General features: G+C 40.0%; 1 protein-coding gene across 26 annotated transcripts in view; it reads right to left on the bottom strand.

Moving 5' to 3' along the window:
- Nucleotides 1-25,559, bottom strand: part of mical3a (microtubule associated monooxygenase, calponin and LIM domain containing 3a) — an 80,001-nt gene that overhangs the window by 35,064 nt on the left and 19,378 nt on the right. For 22 of the 26 annotated variants that reach the window (XM_026176603.1, XM_026176607.1, XM_026176601.1 and 19 more), the window contains 15 exons: nt 8,355-8,762; nt 7,730-7,937; nt 7,519-7,635; nt 7,297-7,398; nt 6,609-6,764; nt 6,068-6,168; nt 4,623-4,880; nt 3,906-4,021; nt 3,431-3,557; nt 3,207-3,300; nt 3,068-3,097; nt 2,380-2,527; nt 476-672; nt 189-307; nt 4-60 (listed from right to left, as the gene is read on the bottom strand). In XM_026176603.1, coding sequence (XP_026032388.1) covers nt 4-60; nt 189-307; nt 476-672; nt 2,380-2,527; nt 3,068-3,097; nt 3,207-3,300; nt 3,431-3,557; nt 3,906-4,021; nt 4,623-4,880; nt 6,068-6,168; nt 6,609-6,764; nt 7,297-7,398; nt 7,519-7,635; nt 7,730-7,937; nt 8,355-8,633 — 2,109 coding nt within the window. In that variant the 5' untranslated portion in view covers nt 8,634-8,762. The remainder of the gene's footprint in view (nt 1-3; nt 61-188; nt 308-475; nt 673-2,379; nt 2,528-3,067; nt 3,098-3,206; nt 3,301-3,430; nt 3,558-3,905; nt 4,022-4,622; nt 4,881-6,067; nt 6,169-6,608; nt 6,765-7,296; nt 7,399-7,518; nt 7,636-7,729; nt 7,938-8,354; nt 8,763-25,559) is intronic. The other 4 variants (XM_026176608.1, XM_026176626.1, XM_026176627.1 and 1 more) reach the window with 1 other exon arrangement.

Here is a 25,559-nt window from a genome sequence, read left to right as displayed (position 1 = left end):
CACATCTTCAGACTGGCTGGTTTTCCTTCTCTTCCCGTCTAAATCCTTCTCTTTTTTGTCCTGTTGAAGAAAAGTCATGTGCTATTTTCCCCCTCAGCAAAAAAAAAAGTTAAATAAATAAATGATGAAATGCTGATTTTGTTGCTTTAGGAAGAAGTGAGATATACTGGCATGTTTCAGACACTGACCTTGGGGTTTCGTTTTCTGGAGATTGCTATGCTCTGACCCAGCTTGCTAAGGAAAGATATGGGAGACTTTGTGCTCGATATCAACGCAGCCTTCTCTTCTGGACTCAGATTTTGGTTATCTGAACAGATATCCGTGAAATAAGAACATTAACAGAAAATAGCAATTTAAAGTTCTTTCAAGATTATACTTTTTTTTGAGTAAATGACCCTTCTGATCAGAGATCGTCACGATGTCTCTCAAAAGAAAATTACAGAATAAAAACTCCCACTGTAGCACCATCTCTCACCTCCAGGTGGCACTGTGTCCTTAAACATCTCATAGAACTGACTGAGGTACATGACCATAGAGAGTTTGTCTGGCTCCACCACAGAGGACATCTCCTTGCCCGTCATGCATGGTGAGATGCCAAATTCCCTTTCTGCCACGTCAAAAGCTAACTGGTTGTTCTTCTCCTGGTCTCGTTCATCCAGGGAATCAAAGTCACTGAGAACAGAGAAGAGAGTCCACAGACAGTGAGAGGCAAGTAGTGATGCCAAGCATCTCAAATGCAAACTAAGGGAATGGGGCTGATAGGTGCTTGAACTACAAACGTATATTACATATCAAAAATATAAGAACTTGATCCTTGTGGTCATATAAATTACACTTGAAAAGGTCCAATTAAACCACGACTAGCGTGTGCTCTTAGAGTTTCATTCAAAAAAAAAAAAAAAAAGATATTGCAATAATTTATTTTTTAAACCCAAAAACACGTCACATTTTCGCTGTTCTAAATCAACTGTTGAGTAAAAGTATCTGGTTTTAATGCCACTAAACTGTCCGTTGTTTTCTTGAGCTAGCTGAAAACTGTTAGTGGCAAACAACAATGCAAGAACAGTAAGAGTAAACCAAATCAAAACAATAAGGCTGTGGGCTGTAAAACAAAAATCAATGAGCTTCGCAACATTCGTAAATTGTTCACAGACTTTATAGCAGCTTTAAGAAAAAATGAAATAAAAACTAATAAAAAAATAAAAATGCTGAATGCAGATCTGCTAATACACACACACGAATAAAAGAATCTATCATTCTGGGGAAAAACATCTGATGCTCGGTAAAATAGTGGAGGTCTTTTATTTCCGTCTTCCTAAAGAGGATAAAAAGCTGACCTAAGTGTAAGATCAACAGGAGAAATCTTTACTAGAAAATGGGAAAAACTGACTGCTTTTTATCAGAGAAGTGAGGATGCTGAGGTGCAGGACTTAACCTTATGCACAATCTAGATTGATAACACGTTTAAGTAGAGTTGTATGGACTGATGTGCCCCCAGTGTGCATGTTTGTTTGGTTTAAGAGTATAAATCTATCAAGTATCCCACAGTTAGTGATGAATCAGCAACATTTAAGAGAAAAACTGTCCCGCAGCTTTAGTTGTACTGGAAATAAACCACAAACACTAATGATGAAGCACTCGTGTAAAGCAGGTGGACAGTATTACCGTAAATGTCCTCATTACCGCAGCTGAAGATACCATTAACATGGCACATCAATACATCTCAGCTGCAAACAGCATCCATTTAAATGCATTACAACAAGCGCTGAGTGGGACCTCCATTATTTATCTTAACCATCATTTACACAAACACACATGACGGCAGTTTTCCAAAGGTTCCTTCACTCATCCTTCTGGCTCATCAGTAGCAGCAAAGAACAACTGCTACCCTACTTTGTAAAGGTCGGGCAGGAGAAACGCTCTAATAGCTTATAATGTTAATTGCCGTGTAGTCTCCAGAGGATAGCAAACCACATTAGGCATTGTGGATGGAGATTGCGTTATTTATATTGTATGCGAGGGTGAGCAGAGCGTTCATGTATGCTTGTGTGTGGGAGAAGAGAGGGGGAAATGAGGACATCTCAGCCCTAGGAGACCCATGGGGGTATTTTAACTGGTGGCTGTCACCTCATTTACAATGATATACAAGGTCCCAACCAGGCAGTAAACATCATGTGCAGCATCCAGCAAACACATAAACACGGCAGACCAGTCATTCTGAAACGAAGCAGTTTCAGTCCTTTCTTTTAAACCACAATGGGATATACTTGGCAAGGTTTGTACAAGTTCACAAACTGGGGGAGGAAAACAAACAAAAAACCTTTCCATCTATGAAATGTCAATCTCCGCGTTCTAGATGCATTTTCTTTAGATACTCACATAAGATCAGGCCTGTATCTGTGAATTAGGGCACAAAGGGCCAGGCCGCTCTTCCAAGACATGGTGAGGTCTGTCACATTAACATTCCTGTAGCCCTCTGTTTGCCTCTGGCACCAGTTGAGCAGCTTACTGGACCGAGCTATGGATTCTGATGTGTGGGAAAGAAGACAAAATTAAATGCTTGGTGTGAAATCTGCAGGTGGAACAGCATCTGAAGTAAGCAGGGAAGGAAACACAAACTGTTTCTGGGCAGCGTTACATGTCTCTTGCTGAGCAATCTCATAGCCTTGGGTCAGGCAAGGCTGAGCAGCAATGGGGCCCCATCATTCATGCTAGAATCAGTGTTTAAATAAGCCCATGGAGAAATATTACAAACCATGAAATGTAAAGATTTTACTGATGTAAGAAGAAAAGGATGCAAATGGGAGGTTAGGAAAGGATGCAGAACTCACATGAAAACTTTAAACAGCTACAAGAGGCTTTAAATGCTCGATATAGCCATGGAGCTTGAGTGAGTGGATCAATAACCGAGTTAGTATACGCAAAGGAAATATCATGGAGTCTCTCCAAAAGGTTTCATCACTCCAGTATCCACGCCATTCATAAATATACAGAAAGACTCATCAAATTTGTTAAAACTTTTAAAGGTCCCTGAAAAGCAACGCCATGCATTCGGGCTTTGTGTTACCTTGCAACTGCTTGTCAAGCAGGCAGTTGTCTAGAGTGAAAATAGTTCAGTATTACATTTCAGCAACAGTGACGGCAGCAACTCCTACACTGATTAACCAGCCTATGCCATATCATCTACAAGCAGAAAAGACACAAACCATTCCTGGCCAACTTGGGGGTTGATGAGTTGATCACGTTCTCGATTTCGATGCGAACTTCCCTGCACTCCCCCGTGTCAAACAGGTGCCGCACCTGCAACGTCAAGATGATCATTTCTCGCATGAAAAAGCGTATTTGCATAATAGCATCAAACACAACCTGGTTTAAGCTAATAATGAAATCTTAAAAAGAGGCACTGTGGCTTGTTAGTGCTCATACTCACTTGGCTAGGTTTGAGGAAGTTGAGGCTAATGTTGGGGTAACGAGTCGTAGGATCCACACTGTACTGACTGAAGTTCTTACTGACATTTTCTGGTGTGGTCTGAGGCAGAAGGCGGTATATGCTCTCCCTAAAAAACAAAAGCATCCCCATTGGGCGACCTTAACTGAGTGAAATGTAACAAAAAAGCAGCAGTGTAATATGATAATGCAGTAGCAAATCGCGATCACATTGCTCTCAGCGTCACAACAGAACATTACGGGCACATTCCAGTCAGTCCTTACTACAAACTCTTATCCTATTAGTACTAACAGAGGTGGGACTGATGCTTGAAATCTCACATTTCCTAGTAAAGCACTTTGAGATAAAAGGGTGTCCCTGAAGAGAAAGCACATCGAAGAGTGTGGCTGCAGATATGTATGAGCACAAGAACAGAACAGGTCTTGGCGTGCATGCATTAATGTTTCCACGCTCTCACCTCTCAGCCAGCACCTCAAGAGGGGTTTTTCCTTGGGCCCAGCTCTTCACCATCCAGCCCGAGTCCATGGCTGCCAGGAAACCTCGGGCTATGCCAGTCCCCATGGGCCAGAAGGGCTGGAGACAAAGTAAGCACATTCAATACCCAAATATGGTCAAATATGCAAACTATAATAAATATCAGAGATAGAAACGAGCTTTAAATCAACACCTTAATCTTAAGAATTTTAAAACAGTCTCTTGAAAATCTTTAAAGGGGACAAATGCTTTTGATATGTTGCATTACTGCTTATATGAAGTGTGTCCAAAGTTTCAAACAATGAGATCAGCACAATCCGAGTAAGGAAAACGCTCAGATTCAGACAGTACAAAGCTTCGTTTCCAAACAATTATTTCTACTCTTGTGCTTTCCTAAGCAGATTTCTTTATGTCGTAGCCACAATGATGATTAAGTTTCACTGAAATGATCATGTGGCTTCTGCAAACATACCCTGGTAAAAGTACCAGGGTATGTTTGCAGAAGCCACACGAGGGGCAGCCAATCGGAACAAAATACACTTTGGGAGATTTTTTTCAGAGAAGGAAAAACTAAAACAACTACAGACTTACATGAAGGGCCAGTACGACATTTTTACACAGTCAATTTTTCAGTTATTCTAGTGAAGTCCCAACGCAAGAAAAGGAAGAGTCGATCACAAGTCATCGTCATTCCTCTCACCTCTAACAGGCTGTCGCCAACAAGCGCCACTAGCAGCTTGTGCCCATTGCGTTGGCGCACCATGGCGGCATTTTCTGAAGCATACATGCAGGTGAAGTCAAACATTGCTACATCAGGCTGGCCGTAATGGTTGATGGCAAAGTCCAGTGTGGGCAGCTGGTGGTTGGTTGAAAAATCTGCAGCTTCACGTGCATAAGACAGCAAGGCAGCCTGGTCTACGTTGGCTCTGGAGAGCAAAAGCTCGGTGTCTGCATAGTCCTGCAGGAGAAGCAGGTGAGATAAGAAGCGGCCTTAACATGAAAAATTCATAAGAAATAAATAAAAGGAAACGATTTCCCCAATTGTAAGTTAAGATTTAAGATTTTTGAGCTTTAAGAGCTTCATATGCCCGGCCATCTGCTGCAACCCAACCAGTCACAGCAGATGGCCCCGCCCCTCCCTGAGCCTGGTTCTGCCGGAGGTTTCTTCCTGTTAAAAGGGAGTTTTTCCTTCCCACTGTCGCCAACGTCCTTGCTCATAGGGGGTCATATGATTGTTGGGTTTTTCTCTGTATGTATTATAGTAGGGTCTAAGATTGAATTGAATATGATACAATATGAATTATACAACCCCTTTACCACATAGAGCCCAGAGGATTTGCACTGGAATGAAGTCTCTCTAACATGTAGCATCAAATCACTGCACGCTTTGATAGTGACATGTTTTCACAGAGGGCGGTAAGAGATACATTTCTTCCATCTTCAAGCTCTCTGGTCTTCCAGTGGTGGTGCGTGACGGGAAGGGTGGGGCAGTGGAAGATATTAACAGGGGCTGTTTTCTGATTTGTAGTTCTGCCATGAGCTGTGCTGACTAGCCTCTGTCTTCCTCTATCTCTTCAAAATTAAAAAATAAAAATGGCTACACTGAGCTGTTTAATTGCTATAAAAGGAGCTCATCATACTGCACTGTAGTCGTGCTTACATAATCCAAATGCACTCTGTCTTTGGACCTCAGTGTATGCCCAAACGTCATTAACTCCCCATAAAAACAAAGAGCTGCACATCCATGCACAAATCAAAAACAACAACAGCTAAAAAGATCTCTGCTTAAAACTTAATGCAGACATTTATGCATCTATATCCTTTATTAATATCACTACACAAAGACAGACATGCCAAAAGGTCTTTCCGGTTTCCTGTGCAAAGTGGCCATGGAAAGGAAACTCCCGTATTTAGCGAGGACACAAATAAGTAGCAAGTGCTTAAGTTGGCAGTTTGCTCCAGAATACCGTTGGCTTGATTAGACCATTAGGGAAAAAACTGGAGGAATTTACAGAGAGAATAAAAGACTGAAAAACAATGAAAGAGTGTGAAGAAAAAAAGGCAGAAAAGAGAGAGAAGGACTAATTTTGTTGGTTTGAACAAGCATACAGAGACGAGCAAGCGCTGTAGGCTTTAATCACTCACATGTAGAATGACTCCTTTCTCCAGCAGGCTCTGTTTTTTGGCAGTCATCACAAAGTAATGCGTGTCATCCTTGTAATAGACGATATTTTCCAGGTCAATGCCTAAAATGACCAACAGAAAGATGTAGTGTTACATAACAAACACAATCATTTTCCTTTTTAACAGAGCTGACAATCCTGACGTCATTTGAGCACAAGAGCAGCAATTATGCCTTTCAAAGCACATAACCAGAGCCTCGGGGACATTGTCATGTCAGCGGCAAACTGTGGCCGGCTTGGCGTCAAACCTAAGTATTTTAATTGAGTGCGCTGACCAATTTTTAACTATGATCAGAGCACAGATTATTTGTCCAATTACTTTTATTTTTGGCATCAACTGCTTCCTTTTGCTTCTCCAGATCTTGCAGTTACCAGTAACAACAACAACAACAACAAAAGCACATGTTTTATGTTTTATGTAGTACCCGAAATTCTTAAACTGCATCATACTGTAACTGTTACACAGACAAAAAGTAATGGAGGAGAATGGAGCCATGACAGACCGGTTGCTTCTCTGAGGTCTTGAAAGAACTTCTGATTGAAGATGAAGGCCACGCCGCTGATCTCTTCAACTTTTGCCTCTGCCGTTGTGTTCCTGTTAATGAAGTTAGCAGTGATGGCGATGGCGAGCTTTCCCCGGAACTCCTTGCGCCGAAACCCTACAGAAAAGCACGGATGATTGAGGAAGGCCTCAAGGTTAGAAACCAGTAACTGTTCACTCCGTTAGTGAAGTAAAAGAACATAAATTAGAAATGTTAAAAAAATCACGCTACTTTTAAGCGCATACAATACATAGAATATCTAGAAGCATCTACAATTTCATGACATCGTCTGTCCTGCAGACCGCCTTCTCCAAAAGAGTCGAATTAGAGGAGAAACACTCCTGTGCAAAGCTCCACTGAGGTCTCCATGTGTGCGTCCCAACACTCATAGGAAACAGACCTAGTTCAACAGTTCCTATTAACTGTGCTTGGAGAGCAAATACTGTCTGAAGTTGAACGCAGAAGCTAAGATGTACACAAATGCTCATTCGGCCGTGAGGAGCAGAGCGAGGTCAGGTACCCAACCACAGCTGCACACGAAGTGAGATCATAATCATTCTAACTGGCCTCCAACTCGACAAACAGTGCCGCTTCATTTAGTCAAATGCATTACTGATGCATTATTCCCAGTCTGCGCATGCAAACTCGCCTGGTAACGTGTTTCTCCTTCCATCTGCTCCAATGATGACATCAAACTCCAGCTCGCTGACGGGGTGTGTCCTAGGGTGGATCTCAGCTCTCCAGCCAATTCCTAAGAAAACACAGAATGTGTAATCGGACAGAAATGCATTAACAGAGTCGACACTCATAGGCTCTGACAGATAGTTTCATGCACTTTTGGACACATTTGGCAGCTGCTCCATTTACTAACTTTCACTTTCCTGATCTTCAGGAGGCTCAATAAGGCTTTTAAACTCTACGTTCACGTGGATCTCGATGCCCAGCAGGAGTGCCATTTTGAGAAGCATGAGCTGAAGCTGCCGAATACCTAGAACACACACAGAGAAAGAATATGTAAAATAACTTTGATATATTTTGTATTAGTACCAGTAGAAGAGCTCAAGAGAATCATGTCTACTCACTGATATGATCGATAGCACCAGCACAGAACTTCCCATAGAACTTTTTGGCCCCGAGACCCCTGAGATCCTGGATGGTGAAGGGCCAGAGGTGCAGCACATTGTTTCTAGAAAAGGCATCTCTCTTCTCCAGAATCACAACTTTGGCCCCCAGGAAAGCGAGCTCGATGGCTGTACGCAAGCCACATGGCCCCGCACCAATGATCAGACACTAAACAGAAAATGGCACAGAAGTTTCAGACAGGTTTTAAGGAAGCAAGTCGAATCTATTCTTAACTTGCTTTCTTGCTCGACTCATAATCCACCTATTCAAGCTTCAGTGTGTAAAACCCCACACTAGCATCTAACACTCAACTTAATAAAACGGTCTAGCCTATAGCTGTTTAATAGGCTTTACCATTATAAGATACATCTATCTTCTACTATAATTATGAGCAACTCCCTAACTACAAAGCCCAAAGTGAAGACATCTTCAGCCTAGTGGAAGAAAAATAAAGATATCAACATACTGAGGATCATATTGTTCAGTCTGTTAGATGTGAATGGGAACAGGAGCCCAAGCTAACCACAAAATCCAGCTTTAAAACAAAACAACAACAACAACGATTTTCAAATTATGCTGCCTTACCTTTGTGTTGGCACAGGCACGGCCCTTCTTGTACTCCTTGTGGCTGGCCCTCTTGTCTAGCTTGGCCCAGAGGGCCTTGGCCTTCCAGTAGTTGAGTTTGGACTTGAGTTTGTGATAGAAGATCCTGTGATCACTGGGCTTTACTTCCAGGTGGTCACATAGCTCCTGGAAGGCCTTGAGAATGCCCTTACATGTGGTCGCCTGGACAAAGTTGTCAAACAGGACATGGGACTGATTCACCCCATCTCCTCCAGCCGCACCGGCACCTCCATCTCCCATGGTCCAGACTAACTCCCGGGCTGTGAGGTCCCCTCACCCCCAGAAAGGGGCTTCTGGGTCCAGCCTCAGCTCTGGAAAAACCCTCTCTCTGCTAGAGAGCTTTAACTCCCAGCCTCAGGAATCTTCATTCTGTAAAAGAGAAAGAGCGACAAATTAAAAAGTATTAAAAAAAATAAATAAAAAAAAACATACATATTGTTACAAATGTAACAAAACTGGAAAAGAAAACATGAAAGATTATAGTTTTCTCACATGTGTGAAATGGAGAATTTTACAATGATGATTTGTTGTACAATATTTTACATCAAACACTTAATGTCAGGCCTCCAAAGCACTACATTCACAAATCCTACAGATGTGAATCTGTGATGAACAATTTCTGATCTGGCACAGTAAAAACAAACAACATTAATTAAAAACCACATCAGTTTATGTCATTCATGACCTGCAACTTCTTGAGTGTCACGTATGTCAATTCATCAAATGCCTCCATCCTGACCATTGTTTTAGAAGGAATATCTGATACGTACATAAGTTAAGATTTTGGAGACCCAGGAGAGTAGCTCAAGTTAACATATTCATTATTTTATGTTAAGTCTCTAAAGTGTTTGGATGTCTCATCTAACAGCAGAGGAAGCTGTGGAAACAATTTTGGAGGGAGGAGACTGATATTTTATTTTATGCATACCGTCCATCTAATATTCTTTAAAAACAGTCCAAATCAGGCAAAAAACATTCCCATGATATTCCTCAGGTATAACACCAGGTACAAAATACAAAATTACCTTTTTTAAACTTTCTTAAGTTTCTGTGATCATTTTCTCAACAACAAGTATTTTCATCTGCCTTTTTGACCAAAGACGACACATTCATCCCATTTTTTATTTATTTTTTAAATTTTGCACAAATCTTCCACCTGGAATTTTATTTTGATGAATTTGATGACCGAATGCTTCTTAACAATCTATTTAACAACACAACTATATTTTATATATGACGACTTCTGGCTACTGTCATTCCTCTGCAGCATCATGACCTTAAACAACCCTTTGTATTTCTAAGCATGGAGCTGGACACAGGAAAGGTACCGACACAAAGCCAGACAGGAAACACACAGGGAGAAAGTGTATAGATGCGTCCTTGTGGCACAGACTCACTTCCAGACACAGGAAATGGTGGGTTCACTGCTAAATACACTGTGAAATAACACAACAACCCTTCTCAGTCAAGAAAATCATCTAGCTCTAATAAGGGTCTCTGAATAGCTACATGGATATACTGTGCACAGCTTTATTAAGCTATTTTTAACCGTTTTAACCTCCAGGGGTTAGAGATCATTCATGTTCACTGATGTCTGTAGCTTTGCTGTGATGAATGGGGAAGGCCCCGTCCATAACAAAGTGGATTTGGCAGTAACGTCTTCATCAGCTCTGACCAACATGGCTGAAAGTATACAAGGTAGATTAGAAGGATGGAAGACTATTATAAAAAGCTCAAATAAAAAAAATCAAGCACATTGACTTAAAAACCACCACACAGTTGATTCGGTTTGTTGGTGGTTCATTTGTTTTTAACCAAGCAGAAGCACTGTTTTGCATTTGCTCCGAGCAGCGATGCAGAAACTTTTCTTGCCTCTTTAAAGTGAAAATAAGAAAGATTGAAGCGAATAATTACACTTCTGACGTGCTAGGAATAACTCTTGCTTACTTTCTTACAATGAGGACAGCTGACAGGACATAACATCTCATGTTTATAAGGTACATAAGCTCCAGGCAGGCTGTATGCTAAAGAAAGCATAAAGAATGGATGCGAGGGTGAACAAACTGGTGTGGCTGTGTGCACTCGGAACATAATCTGGCCAACAGCTGCTCTGGTGGTTCTTGCACTGCAACATTGTTTAGGCTGGAATACCTTTCAAAGTAATTATTCTGAGGTTAAACTCTGCTGTTTTGAGGATATTACTAACTTACTTACAAAAACATTATTTACAACGACCCGTTTAGATTTAAAAGCTCGAGCTTTGTTCTCCACTGTCCAGGATGCTGAGCTAGTTCGTGGAAACCAATGTAGCCCCAGTCCCAGTGGCAACACGTGATGAAAGGAAGGCAGGTACAGAGGTCAGCTGGCCTCCTTTTCACACACTGCCAACTCCTCACTGCAGTGAAAACAGCAGGCCTTAGTTTTGGCTCTGCCTCAGTCAGTCAGGAACACGACTATAAGGGAGCAGTGCTGACGCAAACAGAAAGAGCCCTTCACCAGAACAGCCAGCCACACCATTTCTTCTTTGCCTTAACTTGTAGTGTACTTTATTCAAAACACACACACACGCATCAAAGTGTAAAGGTTTGTGGTTGGAGATGTGCGCACATCTGTGCTCAGTCAGTCCCCAGAGCATACATTTAGTAACAAGAATGAAAATACTGGCACACATTAGTTCCTCTGTATGGAAGTAAAAACTCAAATATAAGATTTCATTGTTGAATCAAATCACACAGACTTATTGATATTGCCCTGATATATTGTTATTGGCAAATATGCATTTTTTCTGTTTTATTTTTTGTTCATAAAACATTTGGCATAATTTAGAAATTGCGTAATTATATGGTAAGCACAGTAAGTAGCTAAATACTACTGTAGAGTTAAAGAGGCACAAAAAATACAAGAAAACAACAAAAGGAGCACAAATATACAGCAGACACTTTTCTACATCTTTAACACTTTTTTGGTATAATGTGACAGACGTCCTCTCCACAGCAGCAGCTAAGTCGGACACCAGTGGTCTACTATACCAACTGTTCTGCGTATTTTTGACAGTGCCTCGCTACGTCAGTACACAGTTACATTTAGATATGAGCTTGGACTTTACCATCTCACTTCCATGTTGTACCCTTCAGACATACCATACAAAAATTCTGTTGATCAGGAGCAGTTAAAATAAAGCTGCCTAAAAATTAGGGTGAAGGGAGCTAAAACAAATCTTTTCCCCTTTCAACATAACTCAACATACTGTTTACATATAGAAGATTAGGTGATATATCAATACTGGATTTTTTGGCTTCCTAAGAAGAATCTAGTACCCATCCAGAATCAGCCGGGTTGTAGTACTAAGCCCAAATATCAGGGGTAAACATTAATTATTAAGCCAAATTAGCTGCATTCAGAGCCTGACTATTGAGGAAGTTGTGAGAATGTTTAAGATCGGTACTCTATCAGGAGACCGCTGATTGTATCAGCGAATTAATCAGATCAGTAAAACAAAAACTCTGAACGCTGTGTCCTAAATTCTTGACCAGTCTTTTCTTTTGCTGTCAAACAATGACGGAGGAAACAAGACGTAGCGAGCAAAGAACAAAAGCAGTAGAAGAAATGAGCTGAGATTAAACTTTTTGAAATTATACTTCCAAAAAAGATGATCTTGGAAGGATGATGATGATAAACTGTATGGAGACACACAAATATGTGCATATTGTGTTGCTGTGTGTGCGCGCGTGTGTGTGTCTAAAACAGCACAGCTCAAACAGACATTCCTGTGACATGCTATACCATGACCCTGCTTAATGACAACAAAGCTGACCTATAGTTTGAATAACAGTACCCTCCTACAGAGAGAGCCATGTGCACACTCCACAGCAGCACTGTGTGTTTCCCAGTGGTCAGGAAGAAACCACACAGATGGGATGTATGGGATACAGTAATTAAGAAAAGTAAGGATATGGAATGGGCCTCATTTTATGCTTTTCCAAACTAAATATTTGAAGTGTGCAGCAAAAATAAAGGAAACTCATGAAATATGAGCTCTTTCTGCAATTATCCTGACATCTGGATGAGCTGCAGGATTTCACACGTTCACAGAATTCCCACAAGACTGACACACATGCAGCCCTGGCTGCATTACATCATCCACTAATCTAAAAATAGACACAGAGATTAGGCCAGTAGTCCTGTTTGTGGATGTTTGACAGCATGATTTCTTTATAAACACTGTCACTATAATGGCTCCAAAAACAAACAAACATTTCAAACCATCATTTTTCTTTGTTTTGGTTCATTTTGCTCTTCCTTTGGTTTCACTGTAGAAACAATCTGGGATTTTTCTGTTTCTTGTTTCATTTACATTCCACAGACTTGGAAAACCACAGACTTAAGAGCTTGATCCTTGATTATTTCCTTTATGAATATGTGCGAACAGATTACTAAGGAGAATCAGATGAGCTATGGCTGTTTGCTAAATGCAAACACAGTCAGGCGAATGAACCCAGAGGTTTTGAGGCAGAATTTCTTACCAGTTATACCAGCATAAAATAACTGGGAAAACTGGAATAAGACCAACTTTACCAGTTCTAGAAAGTGTAATAAGAGCTGGATTTTACTGATTTATGCCTTTGCTCATTTCATCCAGTTTGCCTTGGGACGCATTCCATTTTAGCTTTGTTCCTGAAAGTTAATGATTACCTTAACATCCCATGACAGTTCTTGAAAATAGCTAGACCATAATAATAATAATAATAATAATAATAATAATAATAATAATTAGTAGAGCAGGGCGATATGGCCAAAAATATTTATCACGATATATATTTGAAAATTTGCGATAACGATATAACCGACGATAGAATTGATGCGAGACAAAATACAACTCCACAACATTACTAGCGCAAAAAGACAACCTTCCATTTATTTTCACTTAAACAAGAAGCTGGTTTTTATGTACATTAAAGCTTTATAAAAATGTAACAGTGCAAATGCAAATTCCTTGCTGAAAGTTTAACCAAAAGGCATTTCCAGTAGAAATGGGCTGACATATCCTGAGCATAACCATGTATAATATCCACTGAAGTTAAAAAGAGGTGCTTTGCAACATTAAACTGCAGTGTGCAGTACGCATTTTTCGGACCATAAGGTGCACGGGATTATAAGGCACATTAAGCGAAACAAAGCAGTCAGATAAATCAAACTTTATTAAACTCATTCTTCTTGCTTCCTCCACTTCTGTACCATTGATTCATTAATGTTGAATTCTCTGGCAGCTGCTCTATTCCCATGTTGTTGCAGTATATTAATGACTAACCTCGTATTGTGGATGGATTATCTCAGTTGTTCTCCTGACTGAAGTTTGGTCCGTTTACAGCATCCTGCCATGCGATTGCATTTGTCTCTAACCATGAAGAACCTTCACGTTAACTTTTATAAATGGAAAAGTGTTAGTGTTCGTCCTCCAGCTTCACTGTTTATGTTATGCTAACATAGCTGTGTCGCTAGCGATCACGTAGCACATCATTATATACCAGCTAGCCCAACTTCAGTAACCCTACAAACGTCACTGCTGTTTAGTTTCCTGTCTTCATTTATGTTGGAAGTGATAGCAGAGCTGTACGTTTGATTTTTTTCAGAAATCTCTCAGTCAGAACATGCTATATCATTCTTAGGTAACTAGCGAAACTAGCGAGCTAACTTCCGCTAGCTTCCTGCTAACGTCTAACTCCGTTAAATGTAATAACTTTAGTTTTCATGGATGCCTGGAAGTTAAACTTCATAGTTACACCTGGTAAAGCAGCAATGCTGATCGTTTTATTAAAGATGAAAGAATTTAGACAGTTTTTAACTCTAAGTGATGCTGCAGTGTTGTTTGACCTGAAGCATACGGAGTTTAGGACCCAGATTACTCCCAGATTTAAGAGCATCTTAGTCCGACAAATACGACAATAACAACGGCCGCTTGCATGTTCTGCAAAAAAATGTGCTTTGTTGTGTATCTGACGGACAAACACCAAACCAGTTCCACATCAGGGAATTTGCACCATTTTTACAAACCAATTCTGGTTCATCTGTTTCACTCAACAATCGGCCATGTGCGTATGAAAACAAAGGCACTGCGCATGCGCGTTTTACTCCCATTCTATCGCGATATTTCATTTTCCTATCGTTGCCTAACATTATACCGGTATTACCGTGAACGGTATAATATGGCCCAGCCCTACTAATTAGTCTGCAAGGCAACAACAGGTGTGGTCTGTTCACGGGCTGCCTGCGACTTGTAAATAGATCACACTGACGACAAAAGTGGAACGATTAACTCCGACGTCTACATCACTTGTTGGTCATTGTGTGCACGGTACCAAAACTGGAGACAAGAAAATAGTCACAGCCATCTGCATGAAACACAAAGGTGTGAACAATCCTTCCAAAAGAATCCTGTTTCCAAACTGACCCTAAAAGTGAATACGTTCTACGTTTTTACCCCTAGTGATAAATTTCATCCACATCCATCCATTACTTTCCAGTAATCCTGCCAGCGATCGGCCAATGCGGCAGAAATATAACAAAACAATTACAGCTGAAGTTAAGAGAGGCTGTAGTTAGAATAATGTAAACATGACATAAGACTGATACGAGGGTTGCAACGATAAAAATAGCTGTTTGTTTCTATGAGTAAGCAGGCAGATATGTGGGTAACCAGTGCTGACACTGGTCCTGAGATAACTCCCTGCCAGGTCTAAGCACAAGGGACTAACAATTTTCCTGGAAGAAATCCCAACAGTATGATGCCTACAACTACAGTTTCCTTATCAAAGTCATCTATGAACAGCTGTGTATGACAATAAAAGGACTTTCAAGATGCTTTCTTGTAGTAGATTTCTTGTTTTCATATGCAACACAGACTGAATGTTTGGCGGGAATGCTTATCATCAGTGCTTGCAAATCCAAATTTCCTAGTTTTGGCCATGTGGCTGTCACCAACACAGAGGCATAGGGAAATGGGAATTTGGACCTTAACCTAAACTCCATACGGCGGTATGAAAAAACATCATGAGAGATGTTAGAAAAAGGAATGTAAATATACCAATGTACAGAACATGTTTGTCTAAAACTAGCTTAAACAGAATTACCTGAGATGACAGTAATAATGACCCATCACTCCACACACTGTGACTCCATATTGAGAGGATAATGCACAAATTTAAGTCAGAGTGTATTAATGGCTGTGTTACTCACTTCTGATATTAGTTATTGAGCAGACATGCTCATTGTGAGTCTATGCAAACTACTTTACTCAGTTAAAGGTTGTAGTCATGCACAGGTGCATCCAGCAGGAATTAGGAGAGTTGTGTCTGTTCACATAGCGAACAAAGATTCAGACCACACAGAGAACACAAATAGTTATTGGATCAAATTCAAATTGTCTCTGGCCGAAGTCGTCTCCAAACCGTTTGGCTTTTCGATCACATCCCTAACCCTCTGAAACTGAAGCCGAGCAGTTCGTTTGAGCTGATGCAGACGCTGCCGATTTCGTTTCACGAGCACTGCTAACAACAAACAATTCATTATCCGAGCATCAAACAGCACAAAAGATGGATGTAGCCACCGTAATGTCACTTGTCGGTTGGTGAAGTCCCATTTCGAAGATTTGATATGAGCGTTTTCACTACTGCCATCACGGCATTTTGAAAGCAGATGTGACGAGTGAGGGGCTCGGCTTGTTAGCCACTGAGTTCATCCTGGATCATCATCCTTTCAGACATTTAGAAGGGCCCAAATTTACAGAATGAACTTAATGTTTTATATTATGACCTAGGGCTGCTCGATTATGGCAAAAATGGTAATCACGATTATTTTCACTGAAATTGAGATCTCGATTATTTGACGATATTTATTTAACCCTTTAAGACCTACCATAGAACCAAGTCCACCAGAGCTTATATTATTTTTTTACATGTTGTAGTGCCATTTGTGGGAGCATTTCAAGTTGCTATACATCAATACAACTGTTATAGCCCATATTTTAATAATATGTATGCATTAAGTCCATAGTAACTACATTAATTGCAAAAAAGTACAATAAGCTACAAAAAAATTGAAAATCGTTGTTTTTTTTTTTTACATATATTTCTACTTGGAGAAATTTAAGAGGTTTATCCCTCAAAACTTTAAATACAAAAAAGTTGCAAAAAATAGTTTACAACAACAGGAAATTTATTTTGAGTGTCTTCATAGTTTTATTTTGGAGATACAGCAATTTTTATATACTGCAGGAAAAACAAAAAAACAATCCTATGATGCAAATTTGCAAAGAAAACAGCATGTGCATCAAAATAAACTATTTCCAGCTGTGCAATTCGAGTTCTAAGTAGGGCTGCTCAATTAATCGAATTTTAATCACGATTACGATCTGGGCTTTCAACGATCATTAAAAATGACTGAGCCGATTATTAGCCCCTCCCTAATTTATCCGCGACACCTTAAAGGCCGGTCCGTGAAAATATTGTCGGGCATAAACTGGTCCGTGGCGCAAAAAAGGTTGGAGATTAAGAGGACCCGAGGGAAGCTCGGAAAGCTAAGCAGAAGTTATTTGGAGAGGAGAGTGACTGCTGTTGGTTGAAAAAAGAGTTAAAAAAAAAAAAAAAAAAAAACTTCAGTGGTGTTGCACACTATTTTATATTATTTTTTTAAAGTCATTGTTAACCCTTTAAAGCCGGTCAGAGCAGCACGCTCCGTTTTGCGTAACTATTTTTAAATCCCTGTAGAACCTGAACCGTGTAAGCTAGCGCAATAATTTGTTTTGCATATGAAACCGGAGGAGTTGTACTTACATCTGATGCCATCAGCTTGTCCTCGGTCACGGTTTCGTTCCACATATAGCTTTGCAAAAATTGCATAAAAAGCGCTTGCAGCAACAAAAACATAATATTCCAGAAACACGCTTTGCCGTTCCTATCAGCTGTTCGTAACACTTCCCACAGTGAAATGATGCACATGCTGTTTTCTTTGCAAATTTGCATCATAGGATTGTTTTTTGTTTTTCCTGCAGTATATAAAAATTGCTGTATCTCCAAAATAAAACTATGAAGACACTCAAAATAAATTTCCTGTGGTGGGAAACTATTTTTTGCAACTTTATTGTATTTAAAGTTTTGAGGGATAAACCTCTTAAATTTCTCCAAGTAGAAATATATGTAAACAAAACAAAAGCGATTTTCAATTTTTTTTGTAGTTTATTGCACTTTTTTGCAATTTATGTAATTACTATGGACTTAATGCATACATATTATTAAAATATGGGCTATAACAGTTGTATTGATGTATAGCAACTTGAAATGCTCCCACAAATGGCACTACAGCATGTAAAAAAATAATATAAGCTCTGGTGGACTTGGTTCTATAGTAGGTCTTAAAGGGTTAAATAAATATCGTCAAATAATCGTGATCTCAATTTCAGTGAAAATAATCGTGATTATCATTTTTGCCATAATCGAGCAGCCCTAGTTCTAAGCATCCCAGAAACTATTCAGAATAGTCAAACATGACTTATAAAAACACCAGTATAGGCTTTTAAGGCCTACAAGTAAAAAACTACATTTTCCGCGAATATGGCGTCACTTCTGGTTTTGGACGAACAGCTGATCGGCTCGGCAAAGCGTGTTTCTGGAATATTATGTTTTTGTTCCTGCAAGCGCTTTTTATGCAATTTTTTGCAAAGCTTTATGTGGAAGGAAACCGTGACTGAGGACAAGCTGATGGCATAAGATGTAAGTTTCATATGCAAAAAAAAATTATTGCGCTAGCTTACATGGTTCAGGTTCTACAGGGATTTAAAAATAGTTACACAAAACGGAGCGTGCTGCTCTGACCGGCTTTAAAGGGTTAACAATAACAATGTGTTGAATAATGACTTTAAAAAATAATATAAAATAGTGTGCAAATACTGATAACAGTGCAAATGTTTGCAATATAAGAAATAAATGAAAAATGTAAACATCTAAGTTTAGTGAACTATGCAGTGTTGCTCTGTGGTGCAGCTACTACACCGTAGCAAAGTTTACACACTGTGTCTACTTGATCCACGTCTGACTCCGCGAACCCACAATGTTTCCACACCACTGAAGTTTTTTTTTTTTACCTCTCTTTTCAACCAACGACAGTCACTCTCCTCTCCAAATAACTTCTGCTTAGCTTTCCGAGCTTCCCTTGGGTCCTCTTAATTGTTGTGACACGTGTTCGAAATGCAGAGAGGAGCGCTCGATTTGCTACACGGAGCAGCGCGAGAGTAAAGCTTGAGGGAGGTGCTAATAATCGGCTCAGTCATTTTTAATGATCGTGGAAAGCCCAGATCGTAATCGTGATTAAAATTCGATTAATTGAGCAGCCCTATTATGACCTCAAATTATGTTTTCCCAGTATACAAACCCTTAGGTTTTTTTTGTATCTGATGCCCTCATCTAATTTCCATTAACGTCAACAAGAGAAGCTCCAACTTCCTCCAACAAGCTGTGTAGTTTGCAGTATCGCTTACTAAGACTGAATAAATGACTATCCAGCTATTTGTTTATTGCTTATGTATTCAGTTGTGAATTTTTTAAAATATATTACATCTCAGCTTAGTTTCATCACAAGATATTACTGTTTGTTTGTTTCACTGTTGGACAGCAAACAGTCCTGGAGGCACACTTCTATCTGTACTGTCACAGCCAGATATCTGCAGCACCACGATGGAGTTCTTGGACTTTGTGAGAGAACAAATAAAAAGAAAAAAAAGAAAAAGAAATATTTTGTTGCTTCTCTCTGGGCAATTCTTTCAGTTGCAAACATTGCAGAAATAACATCAAAGACATGATTTTAAATTATTTTCATCGTGATTTTGTCAAATAAAATCTGACTCCACACATGTCGTCAGTAAAAACTTTAAATAAATAAATAAATAAATACATCTTGAGAGTCAGACTCATGGATGAAGAGGGAGAGCTTGATCGAGCGCAGGAGGCAAGTATCTATGGGGAAAGGTGGAGACTAATGTCTATATTCATAGATCCGTGAACGCTAAATGAGGCAAAGGGATAGAATTGCAGCTACGGCGTTTTATATCATGAAGAAAACATTTTCAAAACCTTAGAAATGCCCCTTTTTATTGGCTTCATTTACACCCAATTACTTTAAAACTCAAATAGAATAGCTAAGAAGCCACATCCAGCTCCACTTGATGTACTTGTAGAATTTAATCTGAGAGAATAAAGTGGTTCCTGGAAACAAGTACTCCAGGATTTATACTGGTCCCAGTCTGCTCAGTTGTGCTGCCAAGACAATCCTCAATTATGCCCAAATCCGGTTTTAAATGAATCTGAGCCTCATTGCGTTTCAGAATCTGTTGGACTATATCCAACCCTTTCCAACCATGAAAAGAAATCTTAAATAGCATGTTTTAAAAAGCACAATATAAAGAAATTTACCCCAGAATAGCTGACATGACTCAGGGGAGCAGTTTCCGATGACAATGGGTCTTTTGTACAACCTACATATTAGTAATTGCCTCAAGGGAGTCTGGGCACAGGCTCAGCCTGCTCTTGCTTGCTTATGGGTGTCAAACATGGTCAATTAGAGCGTCCTGGCAGCTCCGGCCAAAGCTGTTTGATTTAGAAATCCTCTCAAATTCAAGCTGAAATGCCACTTCCCCAACTTATGTGCTGTTCATAACAAGTCTTGACTAGTGTAGAATAGTATTTATGCTATGCAAACATAGATACAATGAACCATGGACGGTAGAAAAATGCAAAACCATTACTCAGCAAAGCTTTTACTGCATCAGCGTTATCAATAGCACTACTCATAAAAATCTGCATGGGTTTTCACATTTGGTTATCTGTATACATTTTACATCTGAGCACATACTGAAATAAAAGCACATATCAGGTTACTTGTATACTCCAAACCCTTCTTAACAGCAGACTAAGAAATGTAGTCTGAGGCAGACGCTGGTCTCCGTGTATTAGTTATGGTCGGAGTCGGGATATGCAGACGGCCAACAGGACTTCAGTTTAAACGTCCACTGATCATCCAACATCCAACATCAGAGTTTTCTGATGTCAAAGCGAACATCTCACTGCATGTCCAGGAAGAACGATGGACAGAAGAAAAAACAGCTCGGCTGTCATGTGAAAACAAACCTTAGAGGTCGTATGATTTGGTTCCACACTGAATGCACACAGGCTAACCCAAACTGGGTTTTTGATTCTTGCCATAGGAAAACTAAACTATAACTCTGTTCCCAATCTTCTTACCTCTTAAACCACATTAATTACACCTCAAACATGAAGAATGCCACAGCCAATGTAAAAAACAGGGTGAAATAAGGAAACACAGAACGAGAAACTAACTGATATTCCCGGCACTGATAATTAGGGCTGTGCGATCTGACCCAAATCTCATATCCCGATATAAGACATCTATCACCCCGATAACGATATAAATCACAAAAATGTAACATTTTCTGTAAATTCTGTGAATCTCGGGCAGAAGTGTTTCCAGCTGGGCGTCGTGTAGCTGGAGTCGAGTGTTTTAGCCGATGCATGAAACGATACATTTTTTAAACATAAGTTGTAACGGCCGCTGTTTTCTTTGTGAGTATTTATTACACGGCGTGCTGCGGGGAAAAGCCTGTTCTAACGTTTGAGTCTAAGGTTTATTTTTTAGCACCGGACGGCTCTTTTTTACTTCTCATCCGTAAATCCTCTGTATACTATTTTACGTGATTCAGTTTATTTTGAAAAGTCTCAACAGGATCTTGAGCTTTATTGTGAAAGGTTTATGTGGAAAATAAACAAGCAGACACACGATGGTTTTACTGTCATTGTTGCTAACGACAACGCTTAAAAACAGGCGCTTGTCCGTCCGTAGTGTGGTTATATTAAATATAAGAGAAAGAGAAAACTTTAAGAAATGAATATAGCCACTACAGTGACCATCAAAACCATGAAAAAATATTACCGTAAACAGTTTATTTTGCGACACCACGAAACAAACGATAGCGTAAAATGAAACGATAGATGTTTTTACATCGTCATCCGATATATATCGTTATATCGAACAGCCCTACTGATAATGTTATTTACCTGTGTGATTATGATACAAGAAATAGCTGCTATAATAAAAGAGATCCGTCCTCTGGCATGCGGTTCTGATATTATGATAGTACAACATTCAATACTCAGCAATGGAAGAACTAGGAGATACTGTTTCCAGCAGGCAGGCACCAGTGCCGCGTTTCAATATTTTATTTTGTTTTGTTTTTTTTTGATGACAAACATCATCTAAAAAGAGCAAAGTACATTGATTGGAACGTGCAACAGTGAACTACAACCAGCACAGCCCATAATCCCATCACATCCATGTTTGCTTTCTCTAATCTCTGCACGTGGGCGCAGCTGTGAGTAGTTCAGATGGTAAACAAATTGCAGGACTCTGTCGAGTCAATATAAGGGAAGCAGAATCTCTGACTAGCTAAACCTACAGTTGCCGAAATCTTTCATTTGGGTCGGTCATCCTCAACGTGTTAGTATCGCTGCGTGCAGTGTGGCAGCAACAGGGAGCATCAAAAACCAGGTATTAAGACCTATCTTTAGCAGAATGAGGTTTACCCAGTAAACAGCCTGTCTTTCACACAGTCGATAACTAATTATCCCATTTGCCCTCTTAGGTTACTGTATAACTCACTGCATAACTAAGCAATGATTTATAAAGGATATTTCTGTTAACCAATAAAATGAGTCACACGCGTCACTTTAGCTGTGATCAGGATAAAAGCACCAGAAGAATATTTTCTAATTGGAGAAAACAAACTGTACATATGCCTCAAAATAGTCCAAATTAAACACATGGCCATCAGAAATATCAGATGGTGCATTACTGTTTGATCATGAGCAGATGTGTTGGAAATGTTACAACTACCAAGAAGCAATAAATAGGTAAAAGTAGAGTTATGCAGTGTGCGAGCTGTGCTTTCATCCTCTTTTCAGACCAGTACATGTATTTTTTTGCTGTTTTACACAGTGTGCAGACAGTTGAATCAGAACATGCAAGGTTGGCTTTCTTCCCAGCCTCGCAATGTGGGTTGAGCAGCAGACCAGAGGAAATCCAACCTTCCAGAGTGTACTGAAGAGCTGCTGCAGTAGGAAGGTAACCGAACACCCACACAGCACCACGAGGCATGATTGCTTTATAGAAGCAAGCATGAAAACAGATTCCTTCCAAATTACACTTTAATCCCTGTCACCTACTACAAGGTGGTAGGAAAATCATGCTTAGCAGGTGCAGCACAGATTGCATTTAGACACTAGATGAAAACTGAGGAATTCACTGCTTCACTGTAAATCATATTTGAAATGATCAAATGAACACAAAGCAGTGGAGGGATGTGGACGAACTGGAAAAGAAACTGAGTCACAATTCATTCCAAAGTAAAAGGAGACAAAGGGGGATTCACAAGTCTTGTGTAGTTTAGTGAAGCCGATCAAAGTGTTGGTGTTAAGGTTAGCTGATCAAACGTCTTCACAGCTCCAGCCGAACCCTAAACCTCGAGACAAGAGTTCACGTCCACATTTTAAACAGCCGTCAAGTCCTGTTCTATACTCCTGATCCCAGGTCTGTTTAACATCTTGTGTAACCGCCAAGTGGATATTAGAGGACTGATCTGTGAACACATGATGGAATAAAACACAGATCTGAGCAGAGAGCACAGATGATAGCAAATTAGGAGCCCTAACGAGGTAAAGCAATCATTATTACAGTTCAAAAGGGTAACAAGCTGATGTTATCGCTATCATTCTACACGCCTACTCTAAAGTTGAAGTCTGGTTTGTCATCCTTCACGTGACACCACACATGGCAGCAAGTGTGTGACATCATGTGAAATAAACACCGGATTGAGACGTTGTTTCAATCATCAAAGGAGCAACAAGAGAAAACCTGATTCAACTATATTGGCAAGAAAGATGATTTTAACACCTTGTCAAGACACAATTAACATTACATTCAATAAAAATCAATGTTTTGTCATGACAGGCAGAAAAGGATTCAATATGAATTCGCTATGAAAGCAGTGCTGATGTAATGTGTGGAGACTAGGTTAGAGGACAGAGACGTGGAATATTAAATGTGTGGATGTCAGTCACAAATCTGTGCAATGTGTTGACTTTAAGACTTATCAATGCTCTTGATAAGAGGGGGAAAAAAGTGGTGATTTATTGGTCGGTTATTTCACCGTCTATATTTTAGTTTTGTATGCAAAGAAAATCTTTTTGGTTTTTTTACCCGTACTACTTCGATGAACTAAAACGTTTTTTTAGTTTGGCTTAGCTTCAGTTCTGGTTTTAGTTTTGTTAACTACATCAGCCTCGTATCTATGTCACTACTACCCTTATTTCTCCCTGCTTTTTCATATTTCTCTTACACAACAATGGTTTCAAAAACAATTACAAAAATAAGGATTAAGTTAAACCAACATTACCCATCGATCCCATCTATGGCAGCGTTTCCGTGCAGCAGAAACAACTAAAAACATATAATGCTTCCAGTGTTGTTAGAGATCGCGCCCTGAGATGTATCCCGAGTAGAGAAGAGAAACTACAACAGTGTGCCGTAAAAATGGGTTTTGTGAGGTAGCTGAGAAAATACACACACTTAAGCAAAAAAGCAACGGCGCAGAGAGTCTCAGTAGCCTGTTTGCTTGTCACATGAAGATGTGTAGGATCAGAGTTTCTGCTGCACTGGCTGACGTAAGATAGTAGCCTTTATAGAGTTCAAGGAGCAGCAGACTGGCAACATGTATCACTGGCGTAGCCTCTGGAATGCATTTGTCATACTGACCCACTTCTGATCTCTAAGGTGGAAGAAACAGCCAAGAAGTAAGTCTTTAATCTAGAGCTGTGGGAAATCACAAAAGCAAATGGACAGGAGCCATGCTGGAAGTCATGCAGCTTTGACTAGTGATTATTCCACCAAATCTCATTTATTTTTCTTACTATGGGGGGGAAAAAAGAACGGTGGCAGATAAAGCAACTATCTCAGACTTTTTGTGGGATCTCCAAACCTTAAAGGGTGGAAACAATATGGCATCATCCAGGCTGTTTGGTTTTATTACACCCGTGTGACTCAGCAGTCAACACAGGAATATACTCATCATCACAGGAATATACTCATCATCACAATCTCATCCACCTAAGTACAAAGTTGAAATGGTAACTGGATATTCTCTCATTATCTTGCAATGAGTGTTTGCTAAAGAAATGGAACCTTAAGCAGTTCACAACATTCCTTCTAGTTACAGCTGTCTCTCCCTTTAAGGACTTACAGCAGGCTAGACTTGCTATAACACGCATAGTAGTTTAATATTGTGGTGGGATGGAGGGGGGGGCACCAAGTCTCAGATGAGTCAGCCACATCAGCAAGCCATCGGGCAAATGAACCAGATAGCTGGGATACATCCAGCTGCTCATGACACAGCACGAGTTGCCTTCACAGGACTTCCTTCCTTCCTACCGTCCGTCCTTTCATCCAGCACTTTTCCCATTTCCACAATATACTGCAGGTTCACAGGGGGTCAGAGTCAGAGCTAGTTTCCTTAACTCTCTGAGCGACGGTCAGTAAGGGGGCAAAGTGAGTCAGCTTTATCTTCCCCTCCCTCACGAACATGAACATTAAAAAGCTTGCCTTATCAAATTCATGCTGCTGTGTTTTGATGTGTTTTGGATGCTTTGTGGGTTGTGTTTATAACACAGAAATATAAACTTAAAGTTTGCCACTGTAGCACAGCTTAGTTTTGCAGAGGACGCTGCATGCTTGACTATACACTTGAACGATTGTGTCAGGCTTCTCTTCAGAAAGCCAAACTGCAGTCAGCCACCAAGCAAACATCCTTTCCTACTCTGCTCCACATCCTGATCTAGGAGGGAAACTGCTAGTTATGATAACACAAAGGTGCGAACAGATACAGCACAGCCCAGTTAACACCCACCTACCCAACTGCACCCTGTGGCTTCAGAGTAGATGTACAAAGTCTTTAAAGATACAGTGTAGGAAGGAAGCTCTTGAAATGCGAGAAACAAAGGTTCAGTATAACTAATCAATAGAACAAATCCAATCACTCAGATGAGACAGGATAAG

This window comes from Astatotilapia calliptera, chromosome 7 (genome assembly GCF_900246225.1).
Source record: "Astatotilapia calliptera chromosome 7, fAstCal1.2, whole genome shotgun sequence".
Lineage (NCBI taxonomy): Eukaryota > Metazoa > Chordata > Actinopteri > Cichliformes > Cichlidae > Astatotilapia > Astatotilapia calliptera.
The sequence above is the reverse complement of the archived record's forward strand: the minus strand, read 5'-3'. Positions and strand labels throughout refer to the sequence as shown.